The 20,299-nt window shown below is 46.2% G+C and overlaps 1 protein-coding gene across 2 annotated transcripts in view; it reads right to left on the bottom strand.

Annotated features, from left to right (window-relative positions):
• The window catches only part of LOC122558604 (transmembrane protein 64-like), a 38,821-nt gene extending 22,291 nt beyond the window's left edge, over nucleotides 1-16,530 (bottom strand). The window contains exon 1 of one of the 2 annotated variants that reach the window (XR_015760004.1): nucleotides 15,983-16,530. Coding sequence is in view for 1 of the 2 variants with exons in the window: in XM_087996103.1 (XP_087852229.1) it covers nucleotides 15,983-16,483 (501 nt within the window). In the remaining variant the exon portion in view is untranslated. The remainder of the gene's footprint in view (nucleotides 1-15,982) is intronic. The other variant, XM_087996103.1, reaches the window with a different exon arrangement.
• Between the last annotated feature and the right edge of the window lie 3,769 nt (nucleotides 16,531-20,299).

The raw sequence follows: 20,299 nt of genomic DNA, 5'->3' as shown, positions 1-20,299 counted from the left end.
TGAAAGTAAACTATACAAAGCCTCCAACACTGTCCCTATCAAACTCTCCCAGGATGGGGGACAGCATGGGGTTAGATACAGAGTTAGGCATCCTCAATACTTCTAAACTGAAAGTAAAGCCTCCTTTACACTGTCCCATCAAACACTTCCAGGATAGGTACGGCAGAGGGTTAGATATAGAGTAAAACTCTACTCTTTTCATCTGAAAATAAACTGAAAGCAAAGCTTCCCCAATACTGTCCACATCAAACATTCCAGGTCAGGCACAGCAAAGGGTTAAATATTGACTACATCTCCCTCTACTCTTTTAAAATGAAAGTAAAGGCCCTTTGACATTGTCCCCACCAAACACTTCCAAGACAAGGACATTGCTGAGTTAGAATCAGAGTAAAACTCCCTGTACAGCTTGAGAGGATTACAGGGTAGATAGGGAAGAACTCAAAAATGGACTGAGGAGAGCTAGGAGGGAAGGGGAACAACAAAGCCTTGGTTAGAAGGATTAGGGAAAACCCAAAGGCGTTCTATACTTACTTGAAGAATAAGGGAATGATAAGAGAGGAGGATTGGGCCGATCAGGGGTAGTGGAGGGAACTTGTGCCTGGAGTCTGAAGAGGTAGGGAAGGCCCTTAATGAGTTTTTTGCTTCAGTATTCATTAGAGAGCCACCTTGTTGATAGTGAGAACACTGTGGACGAGGTTAATAGGCTTGAAAAGATTAATATTAAGAAAGTGAATGTGCTGCAAATTCTGGGAAGCATCAAGATAGATAACTCCCCATGGCCAGACCAGATATATCCAAGGTTACTACAGGAAGCGAGGAATGAGATTGCAGCACCTCTGACGATGATCATTGCATCCTCACTCTCCATAGGAGTAGTACCGAATGACTGGAGGGAGGTGAATGGTGTTCCTCTGTTCAAGAAAGGAAATAGGGAAATCCCTGGGAATTACAGACCAGTCAGTCTTAGTCTGTGGTAAGCAAGGTACTGGAAAGGACTCTGAGATAGGATGTATGGCTATTTGGGAAAATACAGTTTGATTAAAGATAGTCAGCATGGCTTTGAGAGAGGCAGATCATACCTCACAAACCTTATTGAGTACTTTGAGGATGTGACAAGACAAGTTGACGAAGGTCAAGCAATCAAAGGTAGGTGGTATGGGATACAGAGAAATTTGGCTATCTAGATACAGTATTGGCTGGCTGAAAGAAGACAGCCAGTGGGTAGTGGATGGAAAGTATTCTGCCTTGAGGTTGGTGACCAGTGGTGTCCCGCAGGGATCTGTTCTTGGGCCTCTGCTCTTTGTAGGTTTTATAAATGACTTAGATGAAGAAGTGGAAGGGTGGATTAGTAAGTTTGCCGATGACACAAAGGTCAGTGGTGTTGTAGGTAGTGTTGAGGGCTTTTGCAGGCTACAACAAGGCATGGTCAAGATGAAGAGCTGGACTGAGAAGTGGCAGATGGAGTTCAACTTGGATAAATGTGAAGTGATTAATTTTGGACAGTCGAATTTGAAGGCTGAATACAGGGTTAAAGATAGGATTCTTGACAGAGTGGAAGAACAGGGCCTCTTGGAATCCACGTACATAGATCCCTCAAAGTTGCCACCGAAGTTGACAGGGTTAAGAAGAAGGAGTATGCTGTTCTGGCTTTCATTAACAGTGGGATTGAGTTTAAGAGCTGCGAGGTTTTGCTTCAGCTCTATAAAACCCTGGTTAGACCACACTTGGAATATTGTGTCCAGTTCTGGTCGCCTCATTATAGGAAGGATACAGATGTTTTAGAGAGGGTGAAAAGGACATTTACCAGGATGCTGCTTGGATTGGAGGGTTTGTCTTATGAAGAGGGTTTGAGTGAGCTAGGGTTTTTTGCGCTGGAGAATAAAGAAGACAGGTGACTTGGTAGATGTGTACAAGGTAATGAGAGGCATAGATAGAATAGATAGCCAGTGACTTTATCCCGAGGCAGGAATGACTGTCATGAGGGGTCATAAATTTGAGGTGGTTGGAGGAAGATATGGGAGATATCAGAGGTATGTTCTTTATACAAAAAGTGGTAGGTGCGTAGAATTCACTACCAGCGGTGTTGTAGAATCAGAGACATTAGGGACAATTAAGCGGCTGCTGGACAAGCACATGGATGGCAGTAAATTTAGGTGTAGGTTAGGTTGGTCTTAGATTAAGATAAATGCTTGGCACAATATTGCGGGCAGAAAGGCCTGTACTGTGCTGTGCTGTTCTATGTACTTTAAAAAGGAAGACAGACAAAGGCAGCAACCACATGGTCAGAGAAAAAAAACCTATACTGCTGTCTGACACAGCAGTGAATCTGCACAGTGACTGTCTTTGCTGCTTAAGTTCAACTACCTCTGGACATTGGGGTGCATCTAAGAAATGTTAACAACAGCGAAATTCACAGCTGACCTTGCAGGAAACTGTGTAGGAGAGCTCACAGCACAGGTACAGGTAAGTGTATAGGTTTTGAAAGTAACCTTGCTGTAAACCTGCAGCAGTGAGGAGAATGGGTTCTTTCTTGACGAGATCGGTCTCTTGATTAAATTTTAAAAATGCAAACCATAAGTTAGCCTCGATCAGTTTTTAGAACATGAAGGAGCAAACATGGCCTTCAGTAGAGTAATGTGCACTTCCTGTCAGATGTGTAAGTTTAGGGAGAGCTTCCATGTTACTGATGATTATGTCTGCAGGAAGTGTTTTTGGTTACAATTCCTCTCTGCTCTCTCTCTATCAGATCTCAAGGATCGGTTGGAGCAGGAGTAAGAGGCAATAAGGAATTTATAAGAGCTAGGGGTGTGATGGATGGCAGTTATAGGAAGAGAGGAAGGCTGTAGATGGGTTATCTCCAGGAAAGGTAGGAGAGGGAGGCAAGTAGTGCAGGAGTCTCCTGTGGTTATCCCCAGCCCAAACAAGCATGCTGCTTTGGAAAATGTTGGGATTGATGGACTCAGGGGAATGTAGCACCAACATTCTGTTTCAGTACCAGTTTCAGGTACTGAGAATGGGTCTAAGAAGTGAGGTACGTCTGGTTCCAAGCGATTGATTGTAATAGGGGACTGTCTCGTCAGAGGCTCAGACAGATTTTTCTCTGGCCGACAGTGAGAAATCAGAATAGTGTGTTGCCTCCTTATTGCCAGGATTAATGATAGCTCAGAGAGGGTGCAGAATGTTCTCAAAGGGGAGAGGGACCAGCAGGAGGTAGTTGTACACATTGGAACTAATGTCATAGGAAGGGAAAAAGGATGAGATTCTGAAGGGAGAATATAGAAAGTTAGGCAGGAATTTAAAAAGGGGTTCCTCAAGGGTAGTAATATCTGGATTACTGCCAGTGCTATGAGCTAGTGAGGGTAGGAATAGGAGGATAGAGTAGAAAAATGTGTGGCTGAGGGTTCACATTTTTGGATCATTAGAAACTCTTCTGGGGTAGAAGTGCCCTGTACAAGAGGGATGGATTGCATCTGAATTGGAAGGGGACTAACATACTGGCAGGGAGATTTACTGGAGCTGCTCAGGAGGGTTGAAACTAGTAAACTGAGGGGGGGTGGGGGACCCTTGGACAGTGTGAGTAAAGAGACTGGTACAGTTAGGAAAAGGAGCCAAACAGTCAGGGCAGGAGGAACAAAGCAGAGAACAAGATAGTATGATAAATTAAACAGCATTTATTTCAATATAAGAGGCCTAACAGGGAAGGCAGATGAACTCAATGCATGGTTAGGAACATGGGACTGGGATATCATAGTATTACAGGAACTGGCTCAGGGATGGACAAGACTGGCAGCTTAAATGTTCCAGAATACAAATGCTATAGGAAAGATAGAAAGGGGGTCAAGAGATAGTGGGTCGGCATTTCTGATAAGAGATAGCTTTACTTATGGAGGATATTCCTTGGAATACTTTCAGATAACCTATTTGGGTGGAACTGAGAAATGAGAAAGGGATGATCACCTTCTTGGGATTGTATTATAGATCCAACAATAGTCAGCTGGAAATTGAGAAACAAATTTTTAAGAAGACCTCAGTCATCTGTAAGAATAATAGGGTGGTTATGGTAAGGGATTTTAACTTTCCAAACACAGACTGGGACTGCCATAGTGTTAAGGGTTCAGATGGAGAAGAATTTGTTTAGTGTGTACAAGAAAATTTTCTGATTCAGTATATGGATGTACCTACTAGAGAAGATGCAAAACTTGACCTACTCTTGGGAAATGAGGCAGGTTTGGTGACTGAGGTGTCAGTGGGGGAGCACTTTGGGGCCAGCGACCACAATTCTATTAATTTTAAAATAGTGATGAAAAAAGATGTAGTTCGAAATTGGAGGATGGCCAATTTTGATTATATTAGGCAAGAACTTTCAAAATTTGATTCAGGGCAGATGTTCACAGGTAAAGAGACAGCTGGAAAATGGGAAGCCTTCGAAAGTTAGATAAGAGTCCAAAGGTAGTATATTCCTGTTTGGGTGAAGGGAAAGGCTGGTAGTTGTAGGGAATGCTACATGAAATGACTAACCAAATTGAGGGTTTGGTTAAGAAAAAGGAAGCACATGTCAGGTATAGACAGGATAGATCGAGTTAATCCTTAGAGTACAAAGGCAGTAGGAATATACTTAAGAAGGAAATCAGGAGGCCAAAAGGGGGACATGAGATTGCTTTGGCAAATAAGGTTAAGGAGAATCCAAAGGATTTCATAAATATATTAAGGACAAAAGGGTAACTAAGGAGCGTAGGCTCCTCAAAGATCAGCAAGGCAGCCTATGTGTGGAACCACAGGAGGTGGGGGAGATACTAATTGAGTATTTTGCATCAGTGTTTACTATGGAGAAGGACATGGAAGATATAGAATGTGGGGAAATGGATGGTGGCATCTATTAAGATAAAGTTAGTAAGTTTTCAGATGATACCAAAATTAGAGGTGTAGTGGACAGTGACAAACGCTACCTCAGAGTACATTGGGATCTTGATCAGATGGGCCAATGGCCTGAAGAGTGGCAGAAAGAGTTTAATTTAGATAAATGTGAGGTGCTACATTTTGGAAAGGCAAATCAGCTTGGACTTATGAATTTAATGGTAAGATCCTAGGGAGTGTTGCTGAACAAAGATACCTTTGAGTGCAGATTCATAGTTCCTTGAAAGTGGAGTTGCTTGTCGATAGGATAGTGAAGGCAGCGTTCAGTATGCTTTCCTTTTTTGGTCAGAGCATTGCATATAGGAGTCAGCAGGTCATATTGCAGCTGTACAGGACATTGGTTAGGCCACTTTTGGAATATTGTGTGCAGTTCTGGTCTCCCTCCTATAGGAAGGATATTGTGAAACTTGAAAGGGTGCAGAAAAGATTTACAAGGATGTTGCCAGGGATAGAGAATTTGAAATATAGGGAGAGGACGAATAGCTGGGGCTGTTTTCCCTGGAGCATCGGAGGCTGAGGGGTGATCTTATGCAGGTTTATAAAATCATGAGGGGCATGGATAGGATAAATAGACAAAGTCTTTTCCCTGGGATGGGGGAGTCCAGAACTAGAGATCAGAACTGTAGGTTTAGTGTGAGAGGGGAAAAATTTAAAAGGGACTGAAGGGACAACTTTTTCACACAGAGGGTGGTGTGCATATGGAATGAACTAACAGAGGAAGTGGTGAAGGCTGGTACAACATTTAAAAGGCATCTGGGGGGGTATATGAATAGGAAGGGTTTAGAGGAATATGGGCCAAGTGCCGGCAAATGGGACTAGATTAGGTTAGGATATCTGCTCAGCATGGACGAGCAGATCTGTTTCTATATTGTACATCTCCATGACACCAGGTTAAACATGGACAAGGAAACTAAGTCTTGCTGATTACCAAGTATCATCTGCCCTCAGCTGATGAATCGGTACTCTTCTATGTTGAACAACCCTTGGAGGAAGTATGGGCAGTGGAAAAGGTGCAAAATATACTCTCGTAGAGGATTTCAGTGTCCATCACCAGAGTGGCTTAAGAGGGAAATCAGGAGGGCAAAAAGGTGACATGAGATAGCTTTGGCAAATAGAGTTAAGGAGAATCCAAAGGGTTTTTACAAACACATTAAGGACAAATGGGTAACTAGGGAAAGAATAGGGCCCCTCAAAGATCAGCAAGGCAGCCTTTGTCTGGAGCGCAGAAAATGGGGGAAGAAATTAAACGAGTATTGTGCATCAGTATTTACTGTGGAAAAGGACACGGAAAATGAAGAATGTAGGGAAATAGATAGTGACATCTTGAAAAATGACCATATTACAGAGGAGGAAATGCTGGATGCCTTGAAACACATAAAAGTGGATAAATCCCCAGGACCTGACCAGGTGTACCCTAGAACTCTTTGGGAAACTAGGGATTGCTGGGCCTCTTGCTGAAATATATATATCATCGATAGTCACAGGTAAGGTGACTTTGAAGAAGTAACAAAGAGGATTGATGAGGGCAGAGCGGTAGATGTGATCTTTATGGACTTCAATGAGGCGTTCGACAAGGTTCCCCATGGGAGACTGGTTAGCAAGCTTAGACCTCACGGAATATACGGTGAACTAGCTATTTGGATACAGAACTGGCTCATAAGGTAGAAGACAAAGGGTGGAGGCTTGTGACCAGTCGAGTACAGCCAAAAACAGAGGAGAAGGTTTTTGAGAAAATCAAAAAAGGGAGTGCAAGCACTCACACCCACTACATAAGTGGTCCACGGACTCCACAGCACCACAGAGGAGATCTTTTACTGAGAGCATTTATTAAACTTGCCTCATTACACATCAGCAGATCTGAAATAGCCTAGTCCCTCGTTGGAACCACAACATATTGTTCTAGGAAACTGGAGTACACTTTATGAATTATTCCTCATGGCTACTTTACCAATCTGACTTTCTCAATCTATTTGGAGATTAATTCACCTACAATTAGTGTACTGCCTTTTCTACATGTCCTCAATATTTCCTGATTTAATCTCTGTCCTGCCTGACAGGTGTTAAGAGATCTGCAGTGCCTTCTTCCGCTTGTTATTTCTTACCTCCACCCATATTGAAATCTACACTTTCTGATCCAAGGTTTTTTTTGCTATTGTACTTATTCCATCTCAAGCTGACAAAGCTACTCCACCTAACCTTTACTTCCTGCCTGTCCTACTGCAGAACAGATCACAGTTTTAGAATGACAACAATTGTTCTACTTACTTAGAATCCAGAACAGTATTGCTAAGCTGTACCATGTCTGACTGGCTGGCTGTTTCAAAGCTTAATAAAAATTGAAAGAACTGCAGGTACTGGAAATCGGACACAAAAACAAAAATTGCTGGAAAAGCTCAGCAGGTCTGGGAGCATCTGTGGAGAGAAATCAGAATTAATGTTCCGTATCCAGTGACCCTTCCTCAGAATTGGCTTAAAGCTTTAATGGAGTGAAAAATGTTATTGCTGAAGAATTTGTGATTAAAAAAAGTCTGAGAAACCATCTACCAAAAGATCTTATTTTTTATACTATCACCACTTTGAATTGCTAGTTTGACTGATATTTGTGGATAACTGAATCTTGTGCTACCTTCAAGAGTGGGTGATGGTACTTAATTGCGCTAAAAGACAAGTTTCCAACACTGGGATGAATGTTTGCAACTAAATTCTCAGAACTTTAAAGGCAGGCTGAGTTTTGCAAAAGAAAGGTGACAGAAAGCACTGTGTCATGTATTTGCCCGCCAAGCACAAAGAAGGTCACCAGAATTGACCCTTGCAAATTCCCTGCATGTGCAAGTAGGCCGATTCCCAACAGCAATAACGATGTGCGACAGGGAAGGTACTGCACTTTGGCATGAGTAGCTGCTGCTCTGCCTCCTTTGGGAAGCATTCATCTATTCCAGAGCACGATTGACACTGAGTGGCAGTGGTGTCAGTTACGTGGGACATTGAGGATGACTGTAGGATAGAAACTGGAGTGTAATGGGCATGGGTCAAAGTGGCTGGCCAGGGTTGTCTGAGGAAGGGAAGTAGGCTAGCTGAGGAAGGGCCAGAATGTTTAACTGAAGGTATTCGCTCAGTAAGCCCAGGTGATACTGGGTTGGTTGCCATTATAGCGCCAGCACTTTTAATCCCTTAACACAATGGGGCAAGTGTCGTGTTCCCGGATATTTTCTTCTAATTTCTTTGGAAATGTTTTGAAGAGGAGTTTGAGATGTTAACTCTGTCATTCTCTCCACAGTTGCTGCCAGAACTGCTGAGTTTCTTCAGCAGTCTCTGCTTTTATTTACCAAGGAAGCCTCCCTACCTTTCTTCAAGAGTGGGGCTTTCTGTGCTTACCTTGGTGTTTTGAGGATCACGTTAAGAAACTGCAAATAAAGAGTCACTGAAGGAAGTGATGTCACATCTCATTTGACCTAAAGGTGTGGACCAACAAATGAAATGGGGTTTACTTGTGCTCCTGTACTCGTGGAGTGCAAATATGGCCACAAGAAGGCGTCAGTTCAAGTTACAGTGACGTACCACTTACCTCAGTAAGTACACACAATAAATTATCACGAGAATGACTCGTGAATCACATATAACAAGCAACAAGGAAGTTCTTGTCCTAAGCCACACTTTCCTGACAGACAGACTCTGGCTCCATATTTAAAGAGCAACTGGACACCACTTCACTTGCTGGGAGTTTTTATGGTGGCAGCTCCCAACACCTGAAAAATGCCCACCAAGTAGCAGAAACGTGCCACACAGTTCAGTGATGCTTTGGTACAGCTACTGTTGAATGGAGCAAGGGACAGAATGGAGGCCATCTTCACGGGGAATGAGACCAGGAGGTCATCCCATCAAACCTGTTGACTTGGACTGAAATAGCAGACTGTGCACCAATGCCCTTTTTGAACTAGTGGTGTAAGGAAATGAATGACTTGCTACCCTCCACAAGTGTAAATGGCACAATCGTCTCTGTGCCAACTCACACTCTCAGATCCATCACGCGTTTAACTCTCCCTCTGCACAGGGATCTCACAAAAGGCAGAGCCTGCTAGCTTGGTATCACAGACATCATATGCACTCCGAGGCTTAGACCCATACGCTCAAGCTGCTAACCGTTCTGAGGCACTGCACTCCCTACTCACTTACTTCAGATGGACACCACGTGGCATGGCTCCACATACTCTCAAACCCTGCTCACACACCCACTGCTACCAGATTCAAACCTTCTCTATCTCAGTGCAGCCCACAGCCTACTGAAAGGGCCAAAAAGTAGTGGAGATGGTCCCCAGTCATAAAGATCCTCACCTCCCCTGAGGAAGGGGCAACAGAGAAGAATGGGAACCATTCCTCTTGTGATGGAGAGATACAATGATCACAAAATCCAGTGAGCACCATTGTGCTCTTACCCTTTCGGACGTGCATAAAACCACATACCTTGATGTGTATGATATATTCTGCATCTTCAGCAACTAACTCTCCCCCTTCTCTCCTGCAGGCACTATTGGCAGCGAGCACCAGGCCTACCGGAAGAGGCGACAGCCTGAGCCCCTCTGCACCAGTACGTCTGAGCAGGAAGCCTGTAAACCCTCGGAGGAAACACCTGCAGTGTTCTCCTTCACCCTCCAACAGAGACAGAGACAGTCATCGCCGTGCAAATACTACCAAGCTTAGATTCACAATTGGGTGAATGTATCAGTTACACATGACGCCAGTGAAGGAAGGTGAGCCTGAAGTCACTGACAGTCAGAAGATTGTTGCAGACCAGATAGCTGCTGTGTGCCAGGCAGATGTGTCCCTGTACTTGGCCATAACTGATAGGGTCAGGCTGCAGCTCGAGAGAGGGAGGGGAGTATCAGGCAGGTATGATGGAGGACGGCCTGCATTGGCCTTGGTCACTTGGCTTCCTTCACAGAATCAGCAGAGGCTGTTGTAGAGACCCAGGTCCAGCAGCATGCTCAATAGCACTGAGCATCCTTGGCAAGGAAAAATGGCACCAGGCACCTCAATCTTCCCTGAGTGCTTAATCTTCTCAAGGAGATAGTTGATGCCAGCAGGCACCCACAAGAAGACGGGTGACTCTGGAGATTGGTTATGACTTTATGTGCACTCTGGGGCTTAGACCCAGACTCTCAGGAGACTCTAAAGGTGTGTTGGCCCTCCGCCTCACAAATCTCATAACTGTGGAGCTAGGTGGAGGGATCAGCTTAAACCTTCACAGCCTGGAGGAATGGCAGTGTCATTAGTGATGGTACTTAGATATGGTATGGATGCAGTGAATGCTCACTGTGGTGTTCTGCAGCACTCCAGAGATATTGAGAGTGTAAGATGCATCAGCAACAGCCTCAGGATAGAGGACAAGTCAGTAACATTCAGCAGCCAGTGAGATTTCTTCGTTCTTCCAATTCTTTGCTGCAAGACTGTCTTAGCAGAGCTCACTATTACAGTTGTTTTGGTACTAATGTTGGTCCAGGACAAGGTGTGCACACCAGCTTTCGGTAAGATGATCAGATCCACAACAAGCTGCCTAATTGCCTTCTGCACTGCCCAGTGAGATAAACATATCTAGTTGTTCTTTATGCCAAGCTGCCACTCTGAAGCAAAGCCTGGTGCTGCTGTTCTCTAGTCGAGTTTCACCACGGGCAAGGACACATCCTGCCTTGGTCTCCATGGTCATGCACACTGCACTGTAGAGCTGATAGTAAACATGAAGACAAGGAACACTGAGAAGGTTTCATTAGAAGCAGCCAAAGCTATGTACTCACCTGGACTCAAGGTAGAAGAGCAAGTCTCCAGATACCCACTTTTGGGTTTTAGAATGGTCTAGAACTTCAATGGCAGCAGCAGTGATTTCTGTGACCCTTATATCAGTTACACACTAAAAACAAACTCAAAACTGCCTCCTTCACAAATGTCACTTGTGACAGTGCAGCACTCCCCCAGATCAAGTGTGAGATTTGAGCTGGCCAAACACCCACATGTTCCAATGGGCAGATGGTTGTTTCTATACTGACAAAGGGAACTGCTTGTTTGGATCCTGTGAAATTTCCCACATAGCACATTCCAAGGGAAATGTTCAGGTATTGAAGATTCCAGTGGGCAATTCTCCTGCACCTGAAAACTTGTGAAAGTATGTATTTAAATCAAAGAATTCAGAGGGTTCTGCTGCAGTTAGGTGGATGGTCCCTGAGGACATGTTAGACTATTAAAAACCTAATCTAAACCCAGAATGCTATACAACTGGCAGAAAGTCTACCATACACCCTAAACTATCGCCTAGATCTGGAACCAACACTACATCTACCTATGGGACCAAATCTTGCTCGTCCCTGGTACAAACACACCACTGCCCCCACTCAAGGAAGGAAATCTGCCATCCTCACCTGGTCTGGCCTACATATGACTCCAGACCCACAGCAATGTGGCTGATTCTCAATTGCCCACTGAAATGGTCTAGCAAACCATTCAGTTGTACCAATCAATATAAAGTCTCAAAGAAATGAAACTGACGAATCACCTGTCATCAACCTAGGCACCAGAAAAGACAATGGCAGAAACAGCCCTGTTGACTCTGCAAAGTCCTCATAACTTAAAAATGTGTTGCTGGAAAAGCGCAGCAGGTCAGGCTTATGCCCGAAACATCGATTTTCCTGCTCCTTCGATGTTGTCTGACCTGCTGCGCTTTTCCAGCAACACATTTTTAAGCTCTGATCTCCAGCATCTGCAGTCCTTACTTTCTCCCTCTGCAAAGTCCTCATCACTAACATCTGGGGGCTAGTGCCAAAGTTGGGAGAGCTGTCTCACAGACTAGTCAAGCAACAGTTCTGATAAAGGGCATATGCCTGATAAGTCGACTCTCCTGTTCCTCGGATGCTGCCTGACCGGCTATGCTTTTCTTCGACAACAGTCTGACATAGTCATATGTACAGAATCATACCTTACAGACAATATCCAAGATACCACCATCACCATTCCTGGATATGTCCTGCTCATCAGCAGGACAGACCCAGCAGAGCTGGCGGCACAGTGATATACAGTCAGGAAGGAATTGCTTTGGGAGTCCTGACTTTGGACTCCAAGAAGTCTCATGGTTTCAGGGCAAGGAAACCTCTTGTGGATTACCACATGCCATCCTCCCTCAGCTGATGAATCAGTACTCCTCCATGTTAAACAACACACAGAGGAAGCACTGAGGATGGCAAGGGCACACAATGTTCTCTGAGTGGGGGATTTCAACATTCACCACCAACAGTGACTCAGCAGCAGTACTACTGAGTGAGCTGGTCACCCTTTAAAAGACATAGCTGCTAGGTGGTGAGGGAACCAACGTAAGGGAAAAACATACTTGACCTCATCCTGACCAATCTGCCAGCTGCAGATGCATCTACCCATGATAGTATCAGTAAGGAGGACCACTGCACAGTCCCTAGTGGAGATGAAGTCCCATCTTCACATTGAGAATAATGTCCATTGTGTTGTGTGGCACTATTACTGCACCAAATGGACAGATCTCATAACTTAAGACTTGGCATCCATGAGATGCTATGGGCAATCAACAGCAGCAGAATTGCATTCCAGCACAATCTGAAAGCTTATGGCCTGGCATATCTCCCATTTACCCATTACCATCAAGCCAGGGGATCAACCCTAGTTCAATGGAGATTACAGTTGGGCATGCCAGGAGCAGCACATGGCATACTTGAAGATGAGGTGTCAATCTGGTGAAGGCACCAAGCAGTACTACCTGCTTGCCTAACAGCATAAACAGCAAGTGATAGATAGAGCTAAGCGATCCCTCAACCAACGCATCAGATCTTAGCTCTGCACTCTTGCCACATCTAGTCGTGAATGGTGGTGGGCAATTAAACAACTCACTGGAGGAGGCAGCTCCACAAATATCTTCAGCTGCTTCAATGACCTTCCCTCCATCATTAGGTCAGAAGTAGGGATGTTCAGCACCATTCATGACTCCTCAGATACTGAAGCAGCCCATGTCCAAATGCAACAAGATCTAGACAATATCCAGGCTTGGGCTGACAAGTGGCAGGTAACATACGTGCCACACAGATGCTAGACTATGATCATCTCCAATAGGAGACAGTCTAACCACCTTTCCTTGGCATTCAACAGTGTTACCATCTCTGAATCTCCTTCTATGAACATCCTGAGGGTTATCATTGACCAGAAACTCACCTGAACTCACCACATAAACACAGTTGCTACAAGAGCAGATCAGAATATTGCGGCAAGCAACTTACCTCCTGACTCAAAACCTGACAACCATCCACAAGATACAAGTCAGCAGTGTAATGCAATACTCCCCACTTGCCTGGATGAGTGCAGCTCCAACAACACTCAAGTAGTATGAAACCATCCAGGACAAAACAGCCTGTTTGATTGACACCACATCCATAAGTATCCACTCCCTCCTCCACTGATGTTCAGTAGCAGCAGTGTGTGCTATCCACAAGATAACTGCAGAAATTCACCAAAGGTGTTCAGACAGCACCTTCCAATTCCATGACCACTTCCATCTCGAAGGACAAGAGCAGCAGATACACTGGAACACCACCATCTTCAAACTCCCCTCACTTGGAAATATATTGTTGTTCCTTCACTGTCGCTGGGTCAAAATCCTGGGATTCCCTGCCTGATGGCATTGTGGGTCAGCTCACGCAGGTGGACTGCAATGATTTGAGAAGGCAGTTCACCACCACCTTCTCAAGGGCAACTAGGGGCAGGCAATAAATGTTGGCCAGCCAGCAACACCTGCATCCCACAAATGAATAAAAAAAACTCCACTCAGGACCCAACAGATCCCTTCTACCCACAGGATCTGACAAACTCCATTTACTCCTAGGCTGACAGCATTGTCCCTTTCTCCTGAAACTCAATCCTCCACCCTCCTTCCACTGCCAAACCAACAGCATTCCCCTCTCACACTCCAAACACCCAACAATAACTCCTGACCTTACCTAAAAACTTCACATCTACCTGGCCCTTCATCAACTTCTGTTCTGGCACTGTTCCTTCGTAGCAGGCTATCTCCCGCCCAACTGATAACCTAACCTCTCATTCACCCTCATGTACCTACACTTTCGTAGGAGCTTTCAAAGTGGCTGTCTGTAATGCTGGCTCTTTAAATCATAGAATCACAGCAGTCAGTCGCTGTAAAAAAGGGTATTGTTTGCCTTCCGCTTGCACTATGGGGGAACCAGTCAGATTTAAAGTATAGCTCTATATTTCTCAAGGAGATCTGATCAGAAACCCTTCTCATCTATCCAGAATTCTTTTTTGATGTAAAACTGTAGCTGAGTGGCAACATGTATGACTGCCATTCCTCAGAAACTCAGGGCCATGATTTTGAAGGTATTTTGTTATGGATTGTCCACCACTTCTCTTCAGTGAATGTGATACAGCAACGTGAATGCCTCTCCTGCATTGGTACATCAGGCTTGGGGTCATTGATCTCTTGAGAGTATGAAAAGACCTGGCATGTAATTATGGCTGAATTTAGTTTTGTCTTCCCCTGACACGCACATTCAGCACTTCCCAACCAGTGCAGACCGGAAACTGAGAAAATTGTAAACAAATCTGTTAACATCAATCTTCTTATCCTGGCTGACAGAAAATAAGGGGTGGGGCTGAAGGGGGAGGGGGAAGTTCCTGGGAATGAAATAGATAGATGAAGGTTGGGGGTGATGGTGATAGGTCAGAGTGGAGAGTGGAACAGATAGATGGGAAGGAGGATGGACAGGTAGGACAGTGCCGCATTGGAGGATTGGATCTGGGAGAAGGTGGTGGAGAGGAGATGAGGAAACTGGTGAAATCAACATTGATCCCGTGTGGTTGGAGGGTCCCAAGGCAGAGGATGAGGCATACTTCCTCCAGGCATCGGGTGGCTAGAGTTTGGCAATGGAGGCGGCCCAGGACTTGAATGTCCTTGGCAGAGTGGGAGGGGGAGTCAAAGTGTTCGGCCGTAGAGGGTGGGGTTGTTTAGTCTGTGTGTCCCAGAGATGTTCTCTGAACCATTCCACAAGTTGGCCTCGTGTCTCACTGTAAGGGGTAACGTGTAAACTTTTCACTGTACTCATTTGAAGACGTGACAACAAAGCTAATTCAATTCAATTAATTCCTGACAATAAAAAGCTTGCCCTACAAGTAAAGATTGAGTCGGCTCAACCGATTCTCATTGGAGTTTAGAAAAATGAGGGTGACCTTATTGAAACCTAAGATTCTAAGTGGTCTTGACAGGGTAGATAATGAGAGGATGTTTCCTCTTGTGAGGGAATCAAGTATTGGGGAAAACAATTTGAGAATTAGAGTTGCCCAGTGAAGAGACAGTTTAGGAGGGCTGTAAGTCTTTGAAATTCTCCATCCCAGACAAGCAAAGGAAGCTGAGTCATAGAATAGATTCAAGGCTGGGTTAGACAGATTTTTAGTCTTCAAGAGTATCAGGGTCATTGGGCAGGAGGAAATACGCAACAAATTTTTCTAATAATGGAGCAGGCTTGAGAAACCAACCTACTTCCGTCTGATTCTTCTGTGAATTTCACTGCATCTCATATCCTGAAACGGAACACTTTTTGACAACAACAACAACAACAATTATATATTACAAAACATCCCAAGACTAATAAGACAGAGTTTGATACCAAAGGCAGGTGATGAAAAGCTTGGTCAAAGAGGCAGGTTTCTAGGTGATCTTAAAGGATGAGGGAGGCGTAGGCAGAAATCTCGAGAAGTCAGCAAGGAACACACAGTGAAAGTGGCCACAGTCCCAGAGAAATCGAGACTGTTTCTCATTTGACAGATGACAGGCAGTGAGGAGCGGAAGGTTAAGCTTTCAAGGGGATCTCAGCTGGTACAGGTAGCGAACCTGCGATGTTGGCATCACTCAGCACCGTGAGTCCGCTGACCAAAGACAGAGAAAAGTCAGGGCAGAGGGAGAGAGGGAGAGGCGTGGAGATCTCCAAGGGTTGTGGGATGGAGGAGGCCACAGAGGTAAAGGAGGCAAAGAAGAACTCACAAAGTGCCAACTTACTGCGAAGACTGCGTTCTGGAGTCCAAAGGGGATGGGCGTCAGCCTTGCCAGGAAGACCACCTTAAGGCCACCGGTGCCATCCAGCACTCGGATGATGGCACTGAGCTTGGCGTTGCCTCTGATCAGGGCACCCATGGGTGCCAGCAGCCAGCGCTGGGTGACCAGATGAGCTGCCAGGGTGCCCACCGCCGCCCCAAAGACCAGCACCGCCAGCCCCAGCTGGAAGCCGTACAGGTACCCCGGGGCCAGGCTCAGCAGCGTGTAGCCCCAGGTCCAGGGGAAGGAGATGACGATGAAGGCCGCGCTGAAGAGGAGCAGGCCGGCCCGCAGCTGCTGACCCTCCAGCCAGAGCAGCAGCTGGCGGCGGCACGACCACAGCGCCAGGCCGCCCAGCGCGGTCGCCACGGCAACGGCCAGCAGGCAGCAGCGAGCGGCGCAGGCGCAGGCGCAAGCCCTGGACCGCCACACCGGCAGCGGCTCCCCCGTCACCCCGCTCGGCATCACCGCCAAGACCGCGCTCTCCAACCGTCCCTCCGCCCGGCGCGAGGGATGGTCCAGCAGCCCCGCCCCCTCGACCAAGCCCCGCCTCCCCCACACTGGAGGCCCGCCCACTTAACGGTGCCCCGCCTCCATGGCCCCCACCCACACGTTCCCAATCCCCGCCCACATCCCCCCTGGGCCGCGAGCCCGGACACCTGGAACGGAATTCCCCCCCTCCCCTCCCCCAAGCACACGGCCCCCCTTTCCCCCCGTGCCCCGCCCCTCGTCCTCGAGCCCCAGCGACGTGACGTCGGGGCACGCCCGCTCCGACGGAACACCGCCCCCTCTCACTGAAGCCGCGCCCCGTGATTGCTTGCTCTCCCCGCCCACCTCGAATAAAGGTGCGGCTCATTCCACTGGAGCACCGCCCACTTCACCGGTGCCCACACCCCCTTCCAGTTAAGCTCCGCCCCCTGCACACAAGTCCCACGCCTCCCACGAGCGTACGGTCCCCAATTCAAGCCCCGCCCCCTGCCTCCACTTGTCAGTCACTGCCCAGATCCAGGCTTACCTGCCATTGGATAACAGGCTGAGATGTGATGCTATCCATTGTCTAACAGACCATCACAGGCAGGTGCACCGATGCACCTGTGATGATTGTGAGGAGGTCACCCGGCTGGCCTTCATCGCATATGAGTTCCCTGATTAGGGCTGTTAACCTGGTCAGTGCATTGAGTACAGGAATCGGGAGGTCATGTTGCAGCTGTTCAGGACATTGGTGAAGCCACTTTTGGAACGCTGTATTCAGTTCTGGTCTCCCTGCTGTAGGAAGGATCTTTAGAAACTTGGAAGTCTTAGCAGGAAAGATTTACAAGGATGTTGCTGGGGTTGGAGGATTTGAGCTATAGGGAGAGCCTGAAAAGGCTGGGCAGAGGCTGAGGGGTGACTTTATGGATAGGGTGAATAGCTAAGATCTTTTAGGAGAAAGTGAGGACTGCAGATGCTGGAGATCAGAGCTGAAACATGTGTTGCTGGAAAAGCGCAGCAGGTCAGGCAGCATCCAGGGAACAGGAGAATTGACGTTTCGGGCATAAGCCCTTCTTCAGGATTCCTGAAGAAGGGCTCATGCCCGAAACATCGATTCTCCTGTTCCCTGGATGCTGCCTGACCTGCTGCGCTTTTCCAGCAACACATTTTCAGCTAAGATCTTTTCCCTAGGGTAGGGGAGTTCAAAGCTAGAGGGCATCGGTTTGAGGTGAGAGTGGAAAAGATATGAAAAGAGACCTAAGAGGCAAGTTCTTCATTTAGAAGATGTGTGTATGGAATGAGCTGCCAGACGAAGTGGTGGAGTTGGGTACGATTCCAACATTTAAAAGCTATCTGGATGGATACATAAATAGGAAGACTTTAGAGGGATATGGACCAAATACTGTCAAATGGGTCTAGATCAATTTAGGATATTTGTATAGAGTCCCTAGACTGTGGAAACAGGCCATTTGGCCCAACAAGTCCACACTCCCCCTCCAATGAGTATCCTACCCAGACCCATCTCCCCATCCTATTACTGTACATTTCGCTGACTAATACACCTAGCCTACATATCCTTGAACACTATGGGGCAATTTAGCATGGCCAGTTCATTTAACGTGCACTTCTTTGGATTGTGGGAGGAAACTATAGCACCTGGAGGAAACCCACACAGATACGAGGAGAATGTGCAAACTCCCCATGGACATTTGCCTGAGGCTGGGATTCAAACCTGGGTCCCTGTTGCTGTGAAGCAGCAATGCTTGCCACTGTGCTACCCTGATCAGCATAGCTGAGTTGGACTAAAGGGCCTGTTTCTGTGCTGTACAGCCTTATGACTACAAGGGGAGTGTTGGAGATACTGACACTCTGAGGCAGTACCATAGTCATTTCGTGTGTAAATAAAGGGTAAGTGGTTGATGAGATACCAGCCTCTGTGGAGTTATTTCGGTGGTGATGAGAATTCTGTGCGCAAGAGTCATCTTTGAAGTTGGGGTAAGAATTTCTTACACCTTGCTTTTGTTTGTAAAGCTTGAATTGTTTGACCATGCCATTGAGGTCTGAGCCCAATATGTGGAAAGAATGTGTTATTTTTTTTCTGGTCAAATGAAATTGTGGCAAACAAAGTAAGAAGTAATTCTCCTACATCAACAGAAATTGCTAGAAATGCTCAGCCTATCTGGCACCATCAGCGGAGAGAAATCAGTTAATGTTTTGGGTTGAGTGTCCCTTCCTCAGCACTGATGTTAGCTAGTAAAATGTCATTTTTTTGCAGTAGATAGGGTGGCGACATGAGGTAAAAGAGTAAATGATAGGTAGGGGTAGAGCCCAAAGAGAAAGGAGAACAGTTGGAGAGAGAAAGGAGTAGATGTTTCACTTTTCTGATATTAACTATTTTATAAGAGGTTTGAAAGTCATTTAGAACAGTGATTTAAATATATAATTTACAAAAACATACATGATCAAGTTAAGTGACTGGCGGGTACCGGTGGTGTTAATTGATGAAACGTTCATACTGCTAAGTTTGTGACAGACAGAGAAAACAAACCCAGGGCTGCGAGTGTAGTTTCCACTTCGGTTCAGAGGTATGAAGTTTTCAGGTCAGGAGTACAGTGTCCTCCTAGCAGGAGACTTTAGTTTGTGAGTTAGTTAGTTAGTTGCCAGGGTTGGAGGATTTGAGCTATAGGGAGAGGTTGAATAGGCCGGGGTGTTTTCCCTGGCGAGTCTGAGCCTGAGGGATGACCTTATAGAGGTTTATAAAATTATGAGGGGCATGGATAGGATAAATTGACAAAGTCTTTACTCTGGGGGGGGGGTCCAGAACTAGAGGGCATAGGTTTAGGGTGAGAGGGGAAAAGATAAAAAAGAGACCTAAGGGGCAACTTTTTCACGCAGAGGGTGGTACGTGTATGGAAGGAGCTACCAGAGGAAGTAGTGGAGGCTGGTACAATTCCAACATTTAAGAGGCATTTGGATGGGTATATGAATAGGAAGGGTTTGGAGGGATATGGGCCGGGTGCTGGCAGGTGGGACGAGATTGGATTGGGATATCTGGTTGGCATGGATGGGTTGGACTGACGGGTCTGTTTCCATGCTGTACATCTCTATGACTCTATAATCATCTGGCCAGGAGGGTGAATAGTTATTAATGGGTGTGGCTAACAATGGGTTGTATGTAATAATAAGGCTTGATATGTGGACATTGGAGTAAAGACATGGGAGAGCTCAAGCCTTGAAATTATTGAACTTGATGTTGTCTGGCGGGCTGCAGGCTTCCCCAAGTGGAAAATGAAGTACTGTTTTTCCAGCTTGCGCTGCGGTTTGTAGCACTGCAGCAAACCTAAGACAGATGTTGGCCAGGGAACACGATAATAGGCAACAGGAAGCTCAGGGTCTTTTTGTTTTGCAGATAGAACATAGGAGTTCTATAAAGTGGACACCCAGTCAATGCTTTGTTTCCGCAATGTAGAGGAGACCACGTTGTGAGCAGTGAATGCTGTAGACTAGATTGTGTGAAGTGCAGATAAAGTGCTTCACCTGGAAGGTGTTTGGGCCCTTAGATACTGAGGAAGGAGGACGTAAACAGACAAGTGTTGCATCTTCTGTGATTGCAGGGGAAGGTGCTTTTGGATGGGGGGGGGGGGGGGGGCAGGGGGTGCGGTGAAGGAAGAGTGGACCAATGTAGAATGGTCCCTGTGGAAGGCTGTCAAGGGAGGGGCATATGTGTTTGGTGACATCTCACTGGAAGTTGTGGAAATTGGAGTTGATGATCCTTTGGATGTGGATCCTGGTAGGATGATAGGTAAGGAC

This window comes from Chiloscyllium plagiosum, unplaced genomic scaffold, assembly GCF_037043375.1.
Source record: "Chiloscyllium plagiosum isolate Xiang-an unplaced genomic scaffold, Cpla_swu_hap1 HiC_scaffold_17, whole genome shotgun sequence".
Taxonomy (NCBI): domain Eukaryota; kingdom Metazoa; phylum Chordata; class Chondrichthyes; order Orectolobiformes; family Hemiscylliidae; genus Chiloscyllium; species Chiloscyllium plagiosum.
Note: the sequence above shows the minus strand (reverse complement) of the source record. Positions and strands in the feature narration are given on the sequence as shown.